Source organism: Synchiropus splendidus, chromosome 1, assembly GCF_027744825.2.
Source record: "Synchiropus splendidus isolate RoL2022-P1 chromosome 1, RoL_Sspl_1.0, whole genome shotgun sequence".
NCBI classification, from domain to species: domain Eukaryota; kingdom Metazoa; phylum Chordata; class Actinopteri; order Syngnathiformes; family Callionymidae; genus Synchiropus; species Synchiropus splendidus.
Window position 1 is genome coordinate 12,800,290 of NC_071334.1, and position 22,575 is coordinate 12,822,864.

General features: G+C 44.6%; 1 protein-coding gene across 1 annotated transcript; it reads right to left on the bottom strand.

Moving 5' to 3' along the window:
- Positions 1 to 758: 758 nt before the first annotated feature.
- Positions 759 to 22,550, bottom strand: cers1 (ceramide synthase 1). Its single transcript, XM_053862786.1, has 7 exons — positions 21,542 to 22,550; positions 4,996 to 5,155; positions 3,173 to 3,353; positions 2,944 to 3,105; positions 2,708 to 2,855; positions 2,464 to 2,624; positions 759 to 1,247 (listed from the first exon to the last, which is right to left on the bottom strand). Exons 1-7 carry the CDS (start codon positions 21,776 to 21,778, stop codon positions 1,205 to 1,207), a joined length of 1,092 nt encoding a protein of 363 aa, XP_053718761.1. The 5' UTR covers positions 21,779 to 22,550; the 3' UTR covers positions 759 to 1,204.
- Positions 22,551 to 22,575: the final 25 nt, after the last annotated feature.

Here is a 22,575-nt window from a genome sequence, read left to right on the forward strand (position 1 = left end):
CCAGAGGTTGTTGTGCGTCCGCTGCTTGTACAAAGAGGAAAATAACAGGCAAGCGATCCCGGGTCACCGCTTGGCCGAGGTAAAACCTGCCCGTCAGGTACAGTACAGACTGATGTGGACGGAGAGCATGAGCCCATGTGCTGAAGAGCAAGGCCCCTCGCTCTGGTCCCTGGATCGTGATACGTCATGAGGAATAAAAAGAAACAGCAGCGACTCCAGATTGATCAACTATTACTAGTCTAATTGGTGGTGTCTTCTCCGAGTACTGAGGCGGGAATTGTGGAAGACGGACTAAGATCAGGCTGAATTCAAGAGGCAGACGTCTGCGACCTCTCCGGCAGCGCAAGCATGCGGTTCTTCAAAACAAGAGCCTGGACTTGATCGAGGACTTGGGATAGAATAGATAAAGGTTCCATCGGCTCACGAGGGAAGAGCTTTCCCGCCGTCCACATTCACGTTTGAGCACAAGCGATTTTAGTTTGACGACAATTCCATTGCATATTTCCAAAAAAATCATTCCGATGCCATGCATTCCTGAATATCATGTGATGTGCATAAACTATTTTCATACTGATCCGGATCAGGACGCAAGTCGTCTGATGCGCACAATGGAAAAGAAAAAATCATGAGGAAAATTTCGGAGCCCGTTCAATCACTTCCAGCTACTTGCCATCATTAAACCGGCAACCAGCTTGTCTGCCTTCATGTCAGTGCGACAGACCAATACTGAGGAAATAAGAGCTTCGTCCAGCAGGAATGTCCGTTTGATCATCCGACACAAGAAGAAAATGGAAAAAAAAAACAAAACAGATTTGAAGTTTAAATACTAAAACCTGCAGCGTTTCTCTCTCACACACACACCCACACACACACACACAAAACTTCATTAGATTGTTGCGCGATGATTTAAAACACCTGTGCCGCACCAGGGTGAGTGACGTCACCGTGACGTCACGTCGCTCACACACGCCTCTACTTTAGTAAAAATGAGCCAGATGAAGTCAGCTGACGACATTCACAGTGGTCTAGGAAAAACAAAAAACAAAACATGAAAATGACATGAAATGTTCTAAAACTGATTCCGCTTCTAATTCAAGTGCGCCCAGACGCTCGCACTCGGTTCCCTTCAGCCACTTCCGGAGTTTGATCCATCGTCTGGGTGAACTGGCGGGCGAAGTACCAGCAGGTGGCGGCGGAGAGCCGCTCATAGGTGCTTCTCCTTGGTGACGCCGTTCTGAGCGTGTTTCCTGCAGAGCACAGGGGAGTTCAGGAGGTCAGAGTCCAAGGCTGGCGAGATAAGCGCGCCACAATCACATGTGCCCGTTGATCCTCTGGACCTGTGTCCAGCTGATGCACCCTCCCTCCCTCCCCCCACCCACCCACAGATCGACTCTTCAGGGTCCCGCGGGGGCAAAGGCTGTAGTGACAACCAGGCTTGATAAGGAGCCTCATATGCGACGCATCTATCGACGCAGATAAGGGAAGCGAGAAACTCTCTTTGTCAGCGTATGCGTTTTCCTAAAGTGTTATCTGCCCAGTGAGCGGTTTCACAACATTTTAAGAGTTGAGAAGTCGACACTTCCACTATATGAGTGTTTGTTTGGTACCTTAAAATGACTAGCGATGGGAAATCGCTTTTTAAAACACAAGGACTGTTGCAACACACTAAAGTCATGAGAACATTTTCAGGTGTTGATGAACTTTTTTTTTATGTACAGTATATTATAAGAGCATTTATGTTACACTTTAAAGGCCAAGCGGAGCTATCATAAATAATGGGCGCTAAATCCAAGGCGCACACAAAAAATACAAGCTAATATTAGCGATAAAAAAGGAACTTAAAATGAAGACAGGTCTATTTCAGTAAACATCTGATCATAATAAATTATTATTATTAAGTTGAGGCTCAGTAAGGAAACCAGTGAGCCACTAGAGGAGCTCCTCAGCAGGAAGGAGGCAAATCAAATCCTCCATCGCACTTTCCAAAGTGCGCTTGTGTGTCGTGACACGTCAGTCAAGGTCCAGTGAGGAGCATCTGTCTTATCGCTGATCTTAATCCCGGCCAGCGAACACATTCTTCACCTGAGATTGAGCAAGTCCTCATCAGATAAGCCCCGCAGGACAGTCAAAGAGCAGCAGCTTCGTAACCATCCGGACTTCGCTGATAATCCCTGCGCCTCGGACAGTGTGTTTGCACCGGCAACCTGCGTCTCACACGACCCGAGTCGAGCAAACATTCCAGGTGGGAGCCTTGGAATGGAAATAGTGACGAATACCACACGTACAGTTAATGATTTCATCGTGTGGAAATGTCCGGGTGGAAGCTAACACTACTCTCTCAGACAGCTCTGAAGTATATCCTTATGAATACGTGTGTACTGTGTGTACGTGTACTGCAGTAAAATAAAAGTTTTAGTTTTAACCCCTGTCTGTGGCGTTCAGTTGTGTGGTGGCTCCACTTACGCAGAGGCAGAGTGGTGATGTCCAGCATCGCGCTCGCCGTTCTCTGGCTCGGGGTCCTTGAGCAGACCAGCTGCTGCCGCCTTGCCCTCCTCGTCCTCATACTCCCTGACGTCATTGACCTCCTTCAGCTTCAGCACTTTCACCACAAATATCACAATGAACTGCACAGTAAGAGACACGTGCGCGGGCTGGGGTTAGACACTTGGACAAGCATGTGCTGGTGCATGTGTGCGTGAACACTCACTAAAAACCAGTAGATGTTCATGAGCAGCAATGCGAGGAGGAGAGCGTTGAAGAAGAAATAGAAGGGGATGTTGGGTACCGACTGCAGGCTGGACACGCATGTGGCGTACAACACTTTGAGAGGGAACCAGTACAGTCGGAACCAGAACCTAAGCGGTAGAAACAGATAACCTGGGTGAGTTCCTGGCAAGGTTAAGCGGCTATCTGGCGTGCTGGTGTGTGAGCGTGCGTCCGCACCACGTGATGCTGAAGCTGACCGAGCCCATGTTGGACAGCACATCGTTCAGCAGGTAGTAGCCTCCTCCCCTGGACTTCAGGTAGACGTTGAGTTTGGTGAACTCCAGCTGGATGTCGTTGATGTCATGAAGGAACAACACCAGAATCCCGACGTTGTGGTATCTGGAAGGCAAATGGCGGTGCGTTAAAGGTGACTGGTGGGGCTTATGTCTGGAGGTTGGGTGCCAACCTGAAGGCGTAGGAGAAGCAGATGAGCGCCAGCGTGATGATGTGATGGACCACCATGACGGCAGAGTCCTTCCTCCAGGCGTCCATGTACACGGTGGCGTAGATGGAGTGGCCGTAGAAGCTGCCCTGGATCAGGTAGGCGATGGCGATGTCTAGAGGCACTGACATCCCACTCTTCCAGTCTGCGGACAAGCGGAGGAAGAGAAGGGGGATCAGGTGTGGACTCTAGAGAGCTTTCTCTGAGGTACCCGAGGGTAAACAGAGCGCTGCGCTAGCTCGAGTCGCAGGAACCTATCGGATGTTGGTCGGAAACTTTCCCCTGTACCTGGCTCCTTTTAGCCAGGTTTCTCTCTGGTGGGATGAGGTTACACTTGGGGCTGGTGTAATGCTTATTGATTGGTCCTTCCATCATTAAACATTAAGAGGAGAAAGCTGTTAGATGGATCCTGACTGACTGAGGCGTTGCCAACAGAGCTGCGTGGAAGAAATCCTCCCTAATTCTCCTTACATGATCAAACAGCCATAAATGTGCTTCAAGCTGCTCGCGGTTTTCTCTGTTCTTGCTCCAGAACTGGTCCAAATTCCAAACATGACGGTGCTTGAGTCCACTCTTCTGGCAGCTATTAGAGGTGGCGCAGCTATTAAAGAAGAGCCTGCTGCCGTCAAACGCTCTGTGCAGAGAAATGGGTTTGGAGCGGTGCCCTCCGACATCACTGGAGTCCAGAGCCGCACGTCTGACCTTCCTCTGCACCAATGTCAGAGAGATACTTTTGGGCATGAAACGGGATCAACGTCGCTTCCATATATTTCACTCATAGATTGTAGACGCTGAATTCAACTGAAACTAAGCGCTGGCTAACTGACAAAGTATGTATTCCAATTGCTCAAAATGTAGGGTCACAGTTTACTATAATCTTGGATTGTGACTTGTTTCCATACTTTGAACCTTTTGGGTAGCAAGGCCTCAGCCATTTCTCCACTAAGCTTGTACACGCTCGTGCACATGTAGAACTGAGAGCGATGACAACCCAATCGAGTCATGAACCAGTTGCCGATTCACTTAATAGTCAATTATAGTCGACTACGTTATTCCTGCCCTAATATATTCATTAGTATTAGATCAGTCGCTCGCTCCGTTTGCAGCTCTGCCACTGCAACAACAGCAAAGTTTTGGGTTTCTACCTGCTTTAAGTCCTCTTCTGCCACTTGTACACCTGAATTTTACTTTTACTTCTTCACCGTTAAGCAATATTTTGGAGAAAAGGCAAATTTTGAGACAGAACGGCATTAAATCCAGCTATGTAGTGATTTATCTAAAAAATAATAAAATGAAAATAAAAAATTATATATCTATATCTATATATCTATATATATATATATATATATATATATATATATATATATATATATATATATATATATATATATATATATATATATATATAAAGTGCAGAGTTGGGGAAGTCGCCTCTCAGGCCCCTGCGTTGTGTAGGTTTAAAGAGGAAGTACTCTCTTACTACTAATAAGATTTTTGCATGTTACACATGAAGAATCTTTCCGACTACTAAAACATTTCAGAGAGATAATACTTGGAAAGCATTTGAACTCCTGGGCATACGTGGATTGATCTGTATCTGCTCATGTGCAGTGTCAGGTCCTAATGCTCTGATAAGATTAAGGTCAACGTTTCAGCGTGTGGACCACAAAACACTTAAGCCATTATGAAATGTGACACGTGGCTGCAGGTTAAAGTGATTTGCAGTTTCCCTGAACTGATCTATGACCTTAACCGCGGGACCAGACAAAGTGGCGGTTCCAACTCACTGTAGAAGACGGAGGGTGGGTCGTGGAAGAAGGAGTAGGAGGTGAAGAAGAGCAGGTAGGTGCTGTAGGACCACGACATGGTGTAGAAGACCAGCTTCCATGCACTCTCCGGCATCTTGGCAGCATCTTTGGGCAGCAGCCTCCACCACTGAGCAAGAGGCTGTGAGCAGAGAAACAGAAATAGGCCATTATGACCACAGGTTTAGGTCCTTGGTATCTACACTTAAAGTCACTCCGGAGCCTGAGAGATGTCACAAAGCTGCTGTTGTTCTCTGTGTATCATGTGACTGCAAGTGCCTTTGCTCCCTGAAAAAAAACTTAACTTAATTCCTGATGTTTCTTTGTTGGTAACTGGAGTTTTTGTCTTGATAGTAAGTGTCAAAGACTAATAGAATATAACATGTAAATCAACTGATGCTCAAGCACCGATGGCAACTCCATGAGATACAAGACAAACTCTTCACACACAGCTTTAATAGTGCACAGTCATAAAGAGTTCAACTCCATACAGGCTCCGCCCTCGAACCGACTTCACTATACCCAGTTGAGAGCGGAGAGTAGATAAAGACCTTACAGGCGATGCCTCAAATGGGACAAACCAATAGCAAAGTCTGCTCAGAACTGGAGTTATATCTAAGTAACCAAGTATGTTCACATTCATTTTCAGCATTGTTCAGCAGTGGAACAGTTTATTCAGAGACTGAGCTGCATGTGTTTAAGCCACCTCAGCCGACTTGCATAAATTTGGGGTCAAAGAATATACTAAGCACAGGAGTCAGATAACACTGGATGCTGAACCATACTGTGCACTTCCATTAACAGTCAATAGTTTGTCAAAAAAAAAATCGAACCCACACATTTCCTATTATTCTATTCTCAGCCGTCACCAGCACGTGGCCTTCGCACCACAGACACGTCTTTCATCAGTACACTCAGATGGCTGCAAGCAGAAATAGGGGAAGTCTGAGAGAAGCCCGTTGTTGGCTGATAGAGACGGTCCATCTTGTAGCGGGTGGGGTTTTCTTATCGTCCCCTAACACCTGAAGAGGCTCCTTCACGGAAGCTTCAACAATATGGCACCAGACGGTGTGAAGTTTGGACAGTAAAACAAGCAGGTGCTTCTGCAACCGGCTGCAGGGAGGTGAGACAGGTAGTTAGTGAAAGTGGTCAGACAGGGAGGAGAAGTGAAAGCGCTGTAACTGGAGGCGGGTCAGAGGACGACCCAGCGTCAGTGATACCGTCTGCAGGATGTGATCCGCCAACCCGCTGATTACATGACAATTTAATGGAGGAAGTTGCGCAGAATCCCGCCCGACTTTCTTGATCTGACATATCAGTTTCTTTCTTGTTGCTTCCTCTCTTTAGTCTTCAGTTTCAAATGCATCACAGTTTTTCGGTGAAGGACTATAGCAAGAGAACGACACTGCTGTGTGCTCTGGCACGAGCATTTGAGACAGGCGGGTCACATGATCCCTGTCGGTGAACTTGCTTGGCAGAGTCCGTGTTGATATCTCTTTCCTCCTCAGACCAGACACCACATACAGCACGACTGAATTCCCCGCACATCTGCCTCCCTCGGCTGCGCTCTTTATTTGCACTGCTATGTCTTGCCCGGGCTGTGACATTTATTTATAGAAGCCAGCTGTCAGCACACTGCAGATCCAGCCCCCCACCACCTCCCCACAATTCAACCCTCCCTTACCGCCAAGCACAAAAACAATCCAGGCCTTCCTGCGAGTCTCACACCATGTCTTGTGTGATGGAGATGTGTGACAGCTAAGAGAAAACATTGCCATGGCAACAAGTCTACATGACAGCTCAGACTCAAATATCTATCCCTTATCACAAAAACATTAAAATGTAGCAAAACTCCAGCAGGGGAAAGCCCCCGATCTGAGGGAGTGGAAACCAGTGAATGGAATTGATGGCTTCAAAAGGACTTGCAGGCAAAAGTGCAGCTCTCGTGTGATTGCCCTGACTGTCAGATACAACAGTAAACATCACGCACCAGACCAGGCCATCTTCCTGCCCTTTAGTCCGCCGTTGGCAGTGGACCAAGGTTTTGAACTGTCTGTAACCAAAACAAGCTGTTATCAGCTTTACTTTCTGGAACCAAGTCACCGTTTCCAGCAATCAGTGGGAGAAGCTGGCGGGTTGGTTCATATCACACTGTCCAAACTTTCATGATCACTTTGGAGTCTGAGAAGACTTTTCAAAGCGCTTTGAGGACTCACACAGTCACAATGACATTTCTTACAGGTGTGCGCCAGGCAAATGTATAAATGTTATACTTTTTTATATTGCAATGAAAACATGGATATTACCAAAAGTAGTTAAACAACCATGTCAAATAGTGGTCGAGGCACCGCAGGAACATTCAGATGAGCTGAGTTTATAAAACGTACAATTGTTGAGAGGTCAGTCACGGTGGGCGCTGCCCTGCACGCCGTCATAGCTGCACAACTGCATTACATTTTAATCTTGGTTCAGAGTGCACTATAACACATCAGTTGGAGGAACATTGCATCCAGCTCGTGGGGCGTGGAATAAGTGGCCCTTCAACACAGCAGCTCACCCAATCAAACGCCATAAGACATCATCCAATCAGAACCACAGAACCTGCTGCCAGGTCAGATAGGTCATTTGCCCAGTTCCTCAACATCATGTTCATCGTGATCCACCTGTGAGCACAGGGATGTAAGTTGAAATACCAATCATATCTTTGTCTTTTTATGACAAATATAGCACATATTCACAGTCTTTCAGGATCATTTGCGCTTGAGTTTATTTCGGTGTCAAACTGCTGTTCGATGTGAGTAGGATAGGAGACCGAGTTCAGTACTTTGATTGGTACCGACCGAATTCTGTTGGTACTTCCGAGTGCCAGTTCACAGAAAACTAACAAAACTAAGAGTATGTTTCAGTACCTGAAAGCATCCTTGTGACTGTGCGGGAGTGGAGGAGCAGGCAATTTTCCAAGCCTGAACACACTATTGCGGAATGATGTCGGTACCCCAACGCAAGTCCATATCACAGTTTGCAACGGTTCACCACATTAGTATTTAGCAACAGACATTTTTACAAAAATTCTGCAGCATGGGATTCATAGTACTCTGTATTTAGGTTATCAGTCAGTAGGAAAAATAGGTGTTCACAAAGAGCACTATGTCACTGGCACTGGAGAAAACAGGGGCTCATAAGCTCTGCAGCATGTTCATTTTAATCTGCTCCAGGTAAATATGTTGAGCATAATACTTAGGTTTAATTAGCAGATTACCTACTTACGTCATGGTAAATTGATTGTTTTCATTTAGAATTCCATCTAACTCACTGTCAACTCGCCCCAAAGTTAAAGTGAGAACTGAAACAAGTCAAGTCAACAACACACAGCCTTTTCTCGTCGGAAGGCAGATGGCTGTCACAGTGCTGTGACTGCATTTGTGGTTACAGAAATGTCACACTTTGCTCCAGTGGGTTTCATTTGTGCATTGCTGAGGGAAAAAAAAACTCTGTATCACCGTAGTTAAAGGTTGTCATGTTGGCAATATTTGTTTGTTGTACATTACAGATACCGATTCCCAGGTACCGGACATTGGAACCGCATCGGTTGAAACATGAAAGGTCCCCTTCTACAGATGTCAGCGTTATCAACACAAGTTAAGAACAAATATTCAGAGTAATATGCTGACAGCCGTAATGTGCTCTTGTTATCGATATGCTCAAACGTGAAACTGGCGCAGCCGCACCTAGAACTTCTTTCAGCAGCCACCACTGGTCAGTCCTGAGAAAACTCATGTCCACTTTCAATTTTATTCAGTGAGGTGAGCTGCCACCAAAACCCCAGTTTCAACATTTGCATTTCAAATTGGCATTTCAAAGGGACACAGGGCACTGAGCCACTGGGACCGGGCTTTCCTTGAATGTGTTTAGAGAAACTGCTATTGCAGAAAAGGCCTTCTCCTGATCCAGTTTAATCCATGAAATTCATCTGTGGTTTCAGCATCTCCCACAGTTGTGCTGCTGGATGGTTACCACATAACACAGATTCATACCAACACTTCATCATAATGAAGCAGGTTTCCATTCACCACAGACTGAGGAAGACAAATTGTCTTTTCTTGTGCTGATAATGCTTCAACACAAAATAATAGAGATGAATGTTGCTATAGAAGAGGCTGCTGCTAATGCTTTTATTTCTAAATCTCACAGCTTGGAAGTGTGAAGAAACAGGAAAATAAAACATTGCAATATTTGGTCTAAAGTGCTGCTGCAGGCTCCAAAATAATCCAAACAAGTCTTAACAGAACGTTCTGCTGCACTGGAAACATCAGAGTGACAGATTTTCGTGCGTTGCAGCATCCATCTATTAGGTCAAATGTAGCGTTTATTTTAATGTCTAAAAACAGAGAGAGCCACAGTGGGATAGTGATACTGCAAATAAGAAAAAAAAACGGTGACAGTAGATGTGTCAAAGAGACTTGAAGAACAAATGTTCCCTTGGCAACCAAGCACCGATGCCTACAAAGCCCGTGGCTAACACTCGTCCCCCACAGTCCGTTCTCATTTCTCATTCAGTCACTCCTTAGTTCCCACTTATCTGCAGCTGTTCCCCATTTCTCCTGCCGCCCCTCCCCTCCCCTCTCCGCACCCGCACACCCTCCAAGGGAGGATGGCAGCGTCAGAATGGGCAGCCCTGGCATGTTGTGAAAGAAGATCAACTGGAACTGTGAGTCAGAATGCTTGTCTGAGGTTCAGTTCACATCTCCCTGGCTCTTTGTCCGTCACTCTTGCCCGCCTTGTGGCTAGCCAGGTTGTTGCCGCAGTTTAGGCGGGACTGCACTGAAAGTGCCATGGGACGTGTACATTCCAATCCACTGACTAGTAGGATCTAACAAAATATATTAAGGATGGATTTACTTTTGATGAAGACGCTGGAATGACGGCAAAGTCTGTCGAATAAGGCTGTCCTCACTGGTACATCTCACTCAACACTCCTTCAAGTTGACAATGATCCCAGTTAAAGAAAGGCAAGCCAATGTCTACATAACACTGTTTTTAGCATATGAGAAATATTTGAAAGCAATGACCTCACATCACAAAATAGGTGGCAGAGCACCTACCACAACTAGAGTTGTGTACCAAGTAAGGTTGGGCGATATGGACAAAAAAAAAGTGATCACGATAAATGTTGTAATTTCGTCGATAACAATAATTATCAAGCTAAACCAATTTTCATTCTATTCCATGTGTTAGACACACTACAGTCTCTCTTGAAACGGAGTTTGTCTCCAACATCATTATTTGTTTATGTCTAAGTATAATAGTTAACCAAGTGCACAGATAAGGAATTCAATGTTTTGATGTGTCTCGTAGAACCCGTTTTATTTAGGGGTTAAATTGAGCCTTCTGTCTGCTGTGTCTCAATAAATGACCATTCAGTCATATTCTATTCTCAAAATCATGATACAAACTGTCAGTCCTTTCTCTTGTGTGATGGAAAACATTTTCACAACTCTCTCTCCTAAAATGGTTGTTTTTCTTTGCCTTATTTAATATTTCACGAATACTTTGAACGTTATAGAATTTGTTGATGGTCCCTAACTGGTGCGTAGAGTTAGTCTACGTTCAGTGAATCCTAATGGGGACGCCGACGAGGACACCGTCGCCCAGTCGACCAGTCGACCAGTCCTTTATTAAAAATAAGTTAAAAACTACGATCGTGAACCAAAGTTCCGACCAACTGGTCGTAAATCTGATTGGACGTAAGTTGAATGCCATTCAAAATAGTCGACGCGAGAGTTATAGGTGCTACTGTAGTGGTAGATCACTGTGTGAGAGTGAGATGCTGGGATACTGTGCTGCTGTAACTGTCGTACGCGTTGCCAGACATTGAATAAAAAAAAACAAGCATCCGCTGGCCGTGGTCGTAAGTACGGGTGGACGTACGTCGAGCAGGTCGTAAGTCGGATGTTACGTGTATCCCAAGAACTCCATGCTGACCCGCGTAGATGTTAGCACGGTTAGCCTATTTTAATGGCTATATTGGAGCAGATTAATACTCAGTATTTTTTATCATTGGGTATATTCTTTGCACTGTTTATGGGGACTGTGTCAATAAGTAACACACAAAGTCAAGTGGGTTAGAGAGAACAATTTGGGCCCAATTTTGTGGACCTCAAAGGGAAAGCGATTCTTCCGTAACAGAACATCCCATACTGAAGGCATTACTCACATCTGGATGACGCGAGCGTGGTTGATTAATCAAACGTCTTGAATTCCACTGACCTGACTTGCCAACCCACCAGGAAACTAACATCACTCCAGATGGCAGAGTGGCCAGAGTACGGAATCCTCTGTATGTCGATTAAATAAAACACACACTTTTCAATGCGGCGCCATCACCACTGAGCAAACTCATTTGCAAGCAGGTACGTGACTCTGTGAGCAGAGAGGAGCAACCTCGCACCCAGGAGTGAGTAATGGACCACAAAGTCTGGCAGCCCAGACACCTTGGTCACATCAAATAAAACACATCAGATGAACATTTGAATCTGCAGACTCATTATGAAAATAATGCCGAAACGCCACACCAGCCCATATTCCAGCAGGCAGAGACATTGGTAGCTATTGCTTGCCAGTACTATATCTTCTGTCCCAGGTAAATTACGGTGTGATACATTTTAAAGTCCAGTTGGCTAACGCTGTTATTAAAGGTGGACCTATGAACGTCCTAGTTTTACTTCTGAGAGGTGAAAGGTAAATGAAATCAGCAGGAGAGGAATGAAACCGTCACTATTAAACTTCAATTTAAAAAGGAATATAGTCCCATTACCTCATTCAGCGACAGCACCATCACACACCAATACCAAAGACTGAAATAATGGCGAGAGACATGTCTCCACCGATCGAGGCAAGTTACCCAGAGATTCACAATTTATACAACAGAGTCCTCCTTCTTCAGGACTTGACGTTCACTAGACACTGAACATCATATTTGGCCCTGTGGTTGACTTAGTCATCATAATTACAGCGGTGAGCACCAGAGTCAGATCCAGATGTTTTCCTACAACAAAGTAGGTGAGGTCCAGTTTGGATGGGACTAAAGTTTGCAATGGCTGTCAAAGACAATCCTGATTTTATTGGCATCGTTGACATATTATTAAATGCTTTCTTGACCTAAACATGTGAGCCACAGAAGGGCAGAAAATGTGGCGGCACGGCTGAAAGAGCAGCAGGCAACGAAAAAAAGACCAAGCTGACAAAAAGGCTTTAACTATTCCGTGGGCACACAAAAGAAAACTTGGCAGAAAGATAATGTTACACGGGTTTCGCTATGAAGTAAGCCAGATCTGGATCACTAGTCCAGGTTGAAAGGTTCACATCTTTCAAATGCTATCAAACACTCGCTCATGAAAGCACCCGATACCACAACAGTGTTCTCCTCGCTCTACTTGGTGGACTCAGTGCCTCCAACACCTGGGAGGCACTGAGTCAAGCAAATGAGGGTGGTCGCAGGTATGTACGGTGGATAAGTAGGTACTTCCCGATGGGTGGCGCGGTGCTGGACCACCGCCAACTGTTCTATTTATTACCGGGTTCTGTGCACCAGAGAGGATTGTTCAAACAGGAAATCAGCCTGAAGTGAATCCATCAAAATTTTACAATGAAACACGATGTGTAGACGTTTACTCTAGACGCAACTGGAACATTAGGACACAGCGCTGTGTGAAACCCAGCACCAAAGCCGAATGTGCGAGAGCTCACGATCGTTGTATTAACTGTAATTTACAGACTTACAAGAAAATGATGACTTGATGACCCGTGACAGAAACGGTTCAGATACTGGAGGTATTTTTTCATGATTGTAATTTCATTTAATTCGAGAAAACGCTCATTGATGACATTGGTAAGTTTCACAGATTCTAACCCGGGGTCACATTTTGTGCTGCTATTGTCCCAATTTTGATCATCATCGTGTCATTGTTTCCCATTATTGTTGTTTCAACTTGCTGAATTTCCTTTCGTGCATCAATAAAAAATGTGTTTAAAAATGCATGTGCTGTGAAAAATAGATTGACTCCACCTAACCTCCACAATAAAGTACAGGGTGAATCTTGTTTTACAGAGGGAAGAGGCGCAACACCAAAGAACACAGACTCAGTGCAGCTGACAGACTCGCAGATATTATCGAGTCCATACTTGTTGACTGACCACTAGTAAAGTTATTATCCGTCCGTTATGAGCCAGAACGCTAGCAGATTAAAAGTCGACACCAGAGTCCACTGACGTCACACACACGCACACGGACCCGTGCCGTCTTGACTTTATATAACGTGTTAAATACGAAATGATCCTTGGAGACCCAGTTTGATTGCAGACAAAAATTCTGCTCCACCCTCGCATTCTTTCGTCCATTAGTTGTGTCTGGTAATGACGGGTGCGTTCCTCTCTAATGTCCGTGCTCAACAGCTGCGGATGCTGTGACAACCCAGCACCGACGCTTGAACATGAAGATCAACAGTTCTTCCTCAACAAATACCTGTATGTGCACTCTTAGCCAATGAAGGGGCCAGGTTCAGACATAGTACTGTTGAAAGAAGAAAGGTATAGTCCAAGAAGAAAGAAATTCATCTCATTTCTACATTTATACCTAGCTGTTTTTAACACTGTGTCACATTTTCTACACAGATTTTTATTGCACAATATAAGAGGTGACACCGAGGCATGGAAATACATATTCAACAATTGTCAAATGGTACTCGCATTAGTTATTTACTTTTGAATCGGAGTGAATATGTACTGAATCCAATCCTAAAGATCAGTTTAATTCGTTGAATAAATCGACTCAATTTCTGTATTAGACATTTTACGAGAGCTCACTCCTGGCACTCAACTGGCAAGTCTTTACCGTCATCAGTCAGATTCAGAACATGGCGACCTCTGGTGGTCAGGCAGGAAACGCCTACCCAAATAGCTCGAATCCGTGCTTACTCAAGCAGAAAATTTCCAGGATTATTAATAAAGGTGGCCCTTCTAGTAAGTTCCATGGTGTAGAAACTAGGGACAAAAAAAATGCAAACCTTAGTAAAAGACCTAGAAACATTGCAACCAAGAGAGACATATGGCTCTCGTGTATAATTTAGCATTCTTACTATCGGGGGCCACTGGGGCATATCATTTGTTTTTGACAACAACAGTGAACTCCGTTAAGGACACTATTGGTCAATTGAAGAGAATCTGATGGGATACAGAATTGTGTTTTCTCTGTGACACACTTGGAAGCCATCCTAGTTCTATAAACAGCAGGAAACAGTGAGTCAAAACTCAAACAGCACGGTTCAAAAGGAAGAAGTTGCAGTTAGTTAAAGCACTGAAGTGCAGTACAAATAAATCAAAACATTGTATTCACTGCCTTCTTATTACACTTGATATAAACACCTGGTGCAATTAAATAAAGTCAACAGGGAATGTGTAAACACATGCACATTCCCTGGCCCCAAAAGTGTGTGAAATATGTTGTGTAGAAAAAAGGAGCTTGGCCTCTCCACATCCCAGCAACAGCGTGGCCTTGTTAGAGAGGACAGTCCTGCCAAGAGAGAAACCACGTCCCTCGTGTCTCTGTGACAGAAAATAAGTAAGACAGAAAGAAAGAGGAAGGAGGGAAACGACAGCGGGGCCGGTCAAAGCCCAGGAGAGAGCTGGACTGTCGCAGTCGGCTGACATCACAATTCAGACTGGAAGACATTACTGCTGTTTAATGGTTCACTTTGATCCGGTGGATACGTGTTTGGCTTTGTACTTACTTGTACTTATTTGTAATTACTCACAGGTTAACCTACAAAGTTCACGTCGGTCTGTGTTCTTGTAGCTTTAAGATCATTTCCATACTTACACCAAATAGTTATAAAAGGCGGGTTTTAACCTATAATGTAATTTCACAATATGGAGTATTCACACTGTCTCGAAGTGCATAGAGCAGACCTGGGCAAAGTGCAGCCCGGGGGCCAAATGTGGCCCTTCAACTGTATTTATGTGGCCCTCCTGGAGTCAGAGTAAAACTATAAAACTGACATTGTTGTTGCCTCTCATGATACAACTTAACCATAGCTTTCTCGTTTTATTGTTTTTCTTCATTGTTCGTCTTTTCTGTTGACTATTTTAGGAGTATTTCTTGTCCCTTAAAATACATCAGAATTGAAAGTAGATTTTGAAATGTATGAGACACATCGAGAATCTTTAAATGGAATGTGGTTTAAATAAAATAAAACACAACAAAGCAACATTGTCTGTGCATTTTTACAGTGTAATTTCATGATCACACATGATGTCATCACTTAATTTTTATTTTCAGTTTTCTCTTACTGTCCTTTCTTGGGTTTGACGGCCCTTGTCAACGGTCACAATGTATAACATGGCCCCTTAGGAAATTTAATTGAGGGTTGGAGTGGAGCGTGAAATTTGCCTAGTGGTGACTCTAAGATTGGACACATATTAGGCTCATAAAACAGTGAGATCACCTCAATAAAAATGACCAGACAGTGTTGAATTTGGAAATAAACTCAATCTGTGTTTAGGTATTCGGGTTGATTCCAAAGTGAGGCATCAGTGCAGGACATTCGGGAAGGAGACATTATACTACAAGTCAACACACACACACACACACACACACGATTGTAAAATCAGCTCTGCCTGAGCTAATGTTTGTTCTGCAAGTCGGAATTACAAGGAGGTTACATCTTAGTGGGCACTTTTCCTTCAATAGATCGCACTTCTCTTAACCACAACTCCAGTGTCAGGTATCTTACTGCGGTTCTAATGCACAACAATGAGCAGCAGCCAAGTGTAATGTGATCTCGGATCTGCGGCTGGGTACCTTGTCAAAACTTTCACATTCAGACCCACAGCAGTGCACATGGTGCGGCTCCTGTCTCAGCACTGGGAGAAGGCCGACAACGGAGCTGGCAGGAGCGCGGCCTCGCTCGCCTCGTGAGGGAATAGGTGGGCATGAAGTATTTATGGTGGCAGCTTCAAAGCACTGCAGCAGAGGAGACTTCCTCATTCAAGAGTGTGTGGCAGCCCTCGAAACATGTTCGCCAGTGTTGCACAATAACAGCTGAGAGTTGTGCCTGTCTGAGGGTTCGCCCTTTCACCTGCACATGAGCGTGCGCGAGTCCGCGTGCTACGGTGTTAATGATTGGCCCAACATGCCGAGTTGGCATTTTTTGCAGCCCACTTCTCTCTTCCTTTCTTTCCTGCACAAGCTTCCTTCCGTCTTCATGCTCATAGTCTCTACCAATTCACCATGCAGCATACACTCAGCAGCGTAGGAGTCCCACTCTGGATAGTTTGTCAACGCCTCGATTATGACACCTCAATCTGACAAAAACGTAGAATAACATTTACTCATAATGCCGATGAATGTGCACCATAATTTCACATGCCGTTCTGGCTCTTGTGGTTGAACTACAATACACTTCCTGTCACACACTTTGTTAGTCACAGCTTGCTCAATTGTCATGAAATAAGTCTATGAGTTCTATGATCAATTCAGTTTTGTATGGCCCAGAGTTGCTGACGACTGAGTGCTGTGCGAGCCACGATGTGGGACGCTCATGAGAGCCTGAAGTGAAACCTGCTGCAGTGGTCTGAGTCCATCTCAGGACAAACAACTTTGCTCTGATTGAGTGATTTGGAATCGTTGCACAGTGAGATCACAGAAACTCCACATGGAGTACAAGTATGCAAATGAAAGCAGAGGCCTGTGTTAGGTCTTAAGAACATTGTCTCTCTGTTAGACGACACGCAGCGCAACAGTCCATTTTCCACTTGCTACTATTGTTAATGTTTACGTGTGGACAAGAGTGGGGGACATGGAGGTATTATGTAGTCACAGTTTATAAAGTAGCTTGCAGTAATTTGACAAGACTGAATCCTAAAAATGTGAATCCATTTTCATAGTTCACTCAGGATCTAAAAGATGTTCTTTTAGAATTGTAGGAGCTACTTCATGTACTGTGATTCCCAAAGACACTCAGTGGATCAGTTCAGTGGCACCTGCTTGCTTAGTTGTAGCTACGGGTGGGGAATTTAATATTTATATCGAAATCTGGATTTTTGATAGGAATGCACCAATACCGATATTGGTTATCTATGGCAATTTTGTTACATTTGCAGTGAAACTGGTGCCCGTCACCCATGTATAAGAACAACATTCTGAGGAATTTTGTTCAAATAACGCACTATATTTATGAATAATATTACAAAAACAAAATCAGAGTAACTTTATGTGTACTGTGGCATAAGCACTGTGAGGAAACAGTGGGTGACCAGCTATATCAGTGGAGCAAACTCATTCAAATGATATAAATACAATTATAAGTGTGAAATAAGGCGTGGCACTGTCTTTAAACATTTTCATAAACTTCCTCTCATCATGAGCTGCTTCTGTCGGTGCCAGTCAGATTTGTGCTTATGTTCATGGGCGTCAGGTGGGTATGATGAGGCATAGCGTCTGTTTTTTTGTCATATTTATGGAATTACTGTGTATCAATTAGGATTGATTTCTCTACTTTTAGTACATATAAATTAACTAGAAATGAAAATCACAACAGAATCGACTTGTCCAAGTCTTATCTTTCCCAACACTGCTGTCATACTTTGAAATGTGGCATCTCCCATCCTTCCTGATGCGACAACGGCGGTCAGACCTGGGTCATTGTCATTATCAGCAACGATTTGTTTTGATAAGCTAATTAACATAAAATGAAAAGGAAGCAGCCGGGAACTTTGGATTCTTTTTTCATCCCAAAAAAGGCAGGTGATGGGTCCAATGTTGCCCCAGTGGTGGCGGGAGGAGAACTATGATTAGGCTGTTGACGTCACAAACTAAAACTTGGTGTTGATATGCATTTTATTTGTATCTTTTTGGATTGTTGATTTGTTATGGCCTTGTTATTTAGTTTGATATTTGCACAAGAGACTCACACGGAACTGACAACCTTGACAACTTTAGGGAAGTGCTCTTACCACTATACACTAAGCAATGTGACTTTCTGTTAACACAAAGAGATGAAATAATATCCCTCTAACCTTCTGATAACTAAATCTCACTCAAGACTGGAACATTTAATATAAATAATTTAAATAATAATTTCACTAAAGGCGTCTTGTTCTGTGTCACCATACACGTCGATATGAGAACAAATCTCATGATGATTATTTCCAATATCGCCCCGCAGTTGTAGAAGATCATTTAGCGAGGACATCTGTTGTCCATCAATTCGATTAGATTAGATGTCCTTTGCTGCCTGTGTTTGCTAAACATCCCAGAAAATGATCAGCCATGTACTCAGAAACCATAAAAAACGCTCATGCCGAAGCATTACGCATTACTCCCGACTCATTGGCCACACGATGGTTTTATTAACATCCACTTTGATAGCATTGTTTGCTTCTTCAGATGGTTTAATTCAGACTTTGAGTAAACGTGTGCTCAATAGGAATCAAACCGCAGCTATGTGGAAGGATGAAGGTCCATGTCAGCTCAGCACTGGTGACCTAACCCTGATCCACTGGTCCTTATTATCTGTAATTAAATGATGAGAACTGTGATTAATCATTCACCAAATCTGTCTGTTCCTGGAGAAGGAGAGGAACAATCCATCTGCTGTGCACATCACAAACCACCGACTGAAAGCTACCACTGTTTCTCAGCAGCTTGGAAGCCGTGTTAATCAATAAACAGTAGTAATACTACTAAACGAATAAAACTAGGGTCTGATAATTAGAAACTATTCCACGCACGTAACCCATTTGTTACTTAAAGCGCTGGCCTGCTACCACTTCTGCTTCTTCAGAACTTGAATGTTATAAAACAGTCCAATAAGAGGAAGAGCGAAAATAACACACACTATCATGTATAGCATTAAATAAACATGAAGGAATGAATAGATGAATGTGAACTAATGTGGATCAAATACTTTCCATCAGCGTGAGTCACAGATGTTCGACCACCTCCGGCTCTAGAATACTGAAGAAAAACCAACCGCTCTAAGAGGCTAACTCTCAAAACTATTTGGTAGAAAGACGTACATGAAGGAGAAGTTTCCATTTCGATGACAAACAAAAAAAACAGGTCTGGCTCTTGGGTCCCATCTGCGTGTACATATGGGGCCTGGAGCTAAGTGGCGCAGCATCCATCACATGAGGACCCCCCTCCCTCCCCCAACACGGTCATAGGAGGATAAGAAGCCAGGGGCCACATTTGAAGAGAGGGGCTTCTCCCCTGTAAACCGACAGGATGGATGCACTCAGCTGTAAATTGGTGAAGGCAGGACATGCAATTCCCTCTGGGTGTTTGAGTGGTGCTTGATGTTTTGATGAGGGCATGTTTGTGAATATACATCCTCAGGCACCATAAAACGTGTTTTTGTAGAAGCTTTTGTAAGCACTGACTACAATGGAGCCGGAAAACGTTGTGAGTACAAATGGACTTTGGTATTGGTTCGAATTTTGCATCTTTTATGACAGACGTAGTTCATCTGAACTATGCGCACGTTAGAAATGAGGAGGTTGACCTTTGGGGCTGCAGCAAAAGACTATTTAGATGGTCGACTAGTCACCGACTACCTTAGCGATTAGTCGGCATATGACAGGTTGACGAATAAGGCAACATGGCTGATTGTAGTCTTGTAAAATAGTCATTTAAAAAAGGGGAACGTGTATGAAAAGTGTTGTCAACAGGTACTTATAAATGTGGTTTGGAACACATGCTTGGAAAAACGTCCATTTTGAAATGCTTGTATACCTTTGATGTTTTGGGTCATGAGTGTCCTGGAGCCTCAGCTTTGTGTCCTCATAAATGTGTCATGACTAGTCGACTCATTAACCCTTCGGTGACTAATTTAACAGTTCACAGCATGGAGGGTGTCTCAGATCAGGGGCTGGAGGCAGTGACTAGAGAAAACACAGAAGCAGAGTGTGTTGTACATCCTTCACTGTCCTCCTTAAGGGCCTACCTTAAACAGTGGAGTCCTACTTGATTGACGTGAGGGAGCACTGACGTTGGAGTTTTATTTATTAGTTTTGACAAAATAAAAGAAAAGCGCTGCTGAGAACCCTACGATGACAGTTGACTATGTCGACGAGTCGTTGCAGCCCTTATTATGATGGTGGGCTACATCAACATTTTCAAAATAAACTGCTCCGCATATTTGTCCAACAATCTCACCACTGACTTTTGTGTGTGGTGATAAGTTTGGAGGAAATCTTTCCACCCAAATGTTTCGACATTTTTCAGTGAATTTTGTGAAAATGCTCAAAAAGAAAATGTGACTTTACGACTTTTCCGTCTGTTATTAATGTACAGTTATTGAGAGGAGAGTGTTCTATGAGACAAACCAAGCAAACAACACACTCAGCTGACGTTTCTTTGCCGTTTATCATTCAGAATAGCATCACGCTTCATCCACCGCACATTTTCCTAGCCGATCGTTTTCCATGTGCTTTCAAGAAAATGCTCTGGAACAATATAAAGCGATGCAGTTCCTCTGCCAGGACAGTAGTGGTGCTGTAATGCTCTAGCAACAAAGGAGACAGCACAGCATATGCACACTCGAAGCTTGAGAGCTGAATTAGCACTGGAGCATAACAAATCGGTAGCTAAAAGAGACGCCGGTGTTTTCCGGCAATGTGGTTCATCTTTTATTACATGAGTCAGAGACATGAGAAAGTACCCTGAGAATCGTGTTTCCAGCAGCTCTGGGGTCGACTGCTTCCTGCTCCATCGACAACACATGGAGTAATTGACTTGAATTTCGTCCCACCATGTTCCATGTTTATTAGTGACATTTCTAGCATTTCCATAGTGTTTGTTGTTGCTATTTGTGAAAATTTGAACAAGAATAGGGGGATGAAACCCCCATTATTGGCACATTTATGAGTACAACAGTTGGTTGTATCTTATTTATGCACGAGGCAACACACACTCTTGGTTCTCTTCAGATTTCTTCAGACAAAATCGCCAAGTAGGAATTAAACAATCATCCGGTAAATCATTTTTACCGCTTTACAGGCTTCACAAGTGATGCCGAAGGCTCCTGAAATATCAATTATAGAGAAAAGAATCGATGATGAAAAAGGAATCAAGGCCATTGTCATCCACTGGTCTTCTGTTACACTACACATGTCACGAGTATTTTCTAGCGGGTCCTCTGGGGGAGACGGATTGTGTTACATTGGCTCACTTGAATCTGAATGCGATCCCATCATGAATGACTTAGAGGACCCAGCAGGAGGCTGAGGTGCTTGGCGGCTGTGTTTTGGCAGCCAGCCTCATCATATTTTGGGTGAGCTCCATATAAGCAGGGATTGAAGCATGTCTCGTCTTAAGCCTCCAGCGAAGATTGAAGGTGTGGAAGTGTGTCATGAAATCCCTCACCTGCCTGATGAAGGTCCTGCTGGGCCGCGAACAGCTCTAATAATAGAATTGAGCCTCTAAACCCATCAATTAAAGGTGTAAAGAAAGGAACCGGGAGGAGATCCTTACCTTGAACAGACATTCCGTCAATCCCCGCCTGACTTGCGTCCACAGAAAGGCGCAGAAGAAGAAGAGGGCTATTTCGGTGCAGGTGAAGTTGGCGTTGTCCAGGAGGGACCTTCTGGAGAGCTCCACGCCACAGTCTCCACAGTCTCTCCACGCGCCCAGCATCACAGCGCTGGCTCTGCTGACGAGCTCCAGGTATCCCGGCATGGGCTCCACCGCGTCCCCACTGTGAGCGCTCATCTTAGCGGTAATGCGGCACAGGGAGGCCGTCTGCTGCAGGGGGCAGGGGGCGGGGGGAGGTTCCGGGGAGCGACAGTCCAGATTGTGCCTCTAATCCAGCAACAAGCTCACTCGCTCACCTTGGACAGAAATCTGATGGAAAACAGCTTATCCTCCTCCGCAGCCTAATTCTTTGTTTCCCCCAATTACGGCATGGGCCCGGTCCTTCTCATGGATGATCTTAAGGGCAGTGTCGCATGTACGCGCAGCTCGGAGCACATTAGGCGCGTGCGAGGCTCGAGTCACGGGGAAATAAATCAAATATCCTTTCAACAATGAGCAGCGGGCGTCAGTCTGAGGCGGGCATTGCTCGTGCCCGTTAGCCGCCTAGCTCAGTCAAGTCAGACGCACACAATAGTGACGGCACCAGCATTTGGGGGGGGGGGGGAGGCAGCATCCACGGCTACTCACGTCAATCCCGAACCAGACCGTCCAACTGGAAGGCGAGTAAAAATGCGGTTTCAGTTTGGTCCATGAGGCGCGGCGCCTCTTCCAAGGCAGCACATGCGATGAATGTGCCGCTACGCTGCGACGTGACGTCTCATCACCAGAACCGTTACTCGCCTTATGTAACGCGCGGGACCACAAGACCACAAGCGAGGGTTTTCTTAGAAAACAGTAAGTCCAGACGGGTGATTCCCCTGAAGTAGGCGCAGTGGGCAACGTGCTCGCCGTTCTTCCCCGCGCTCTCTCTCACACAGTCAACTGGTCCGTGGAAAAGAGGACAGCGACGCTTAAGAGCGACAAGCGGAGAGACT

What these genes read in the sequence shown, in the direction of transcription:
- cers1 (XM_053862786.1), bottom strand. Translation starts at nt 21,778, where the DNA reads ATGAGCGCTCACAGTGGGGACGCGGTGGAGCCCATGCCGGGATACCTG. An exon ending in TGCTTCTCCTACGCCTTCAG is followed by an intron (nt 3,106 to 3,172) that starts GTTGGCACCCAA and finishes TTTGCCTTCCAG; the next exon opens with ATACCACAACGTCGGGATTC. An exon ending in GTCAGCTTCAGCATCACGTG is followed by an intron (nt 2,856 to 2,943) that starts GTGCGGACGCAC and finishes TCTACCGCTTAG; the next exon opens with GTTCTGGTTCCGACTGTACT.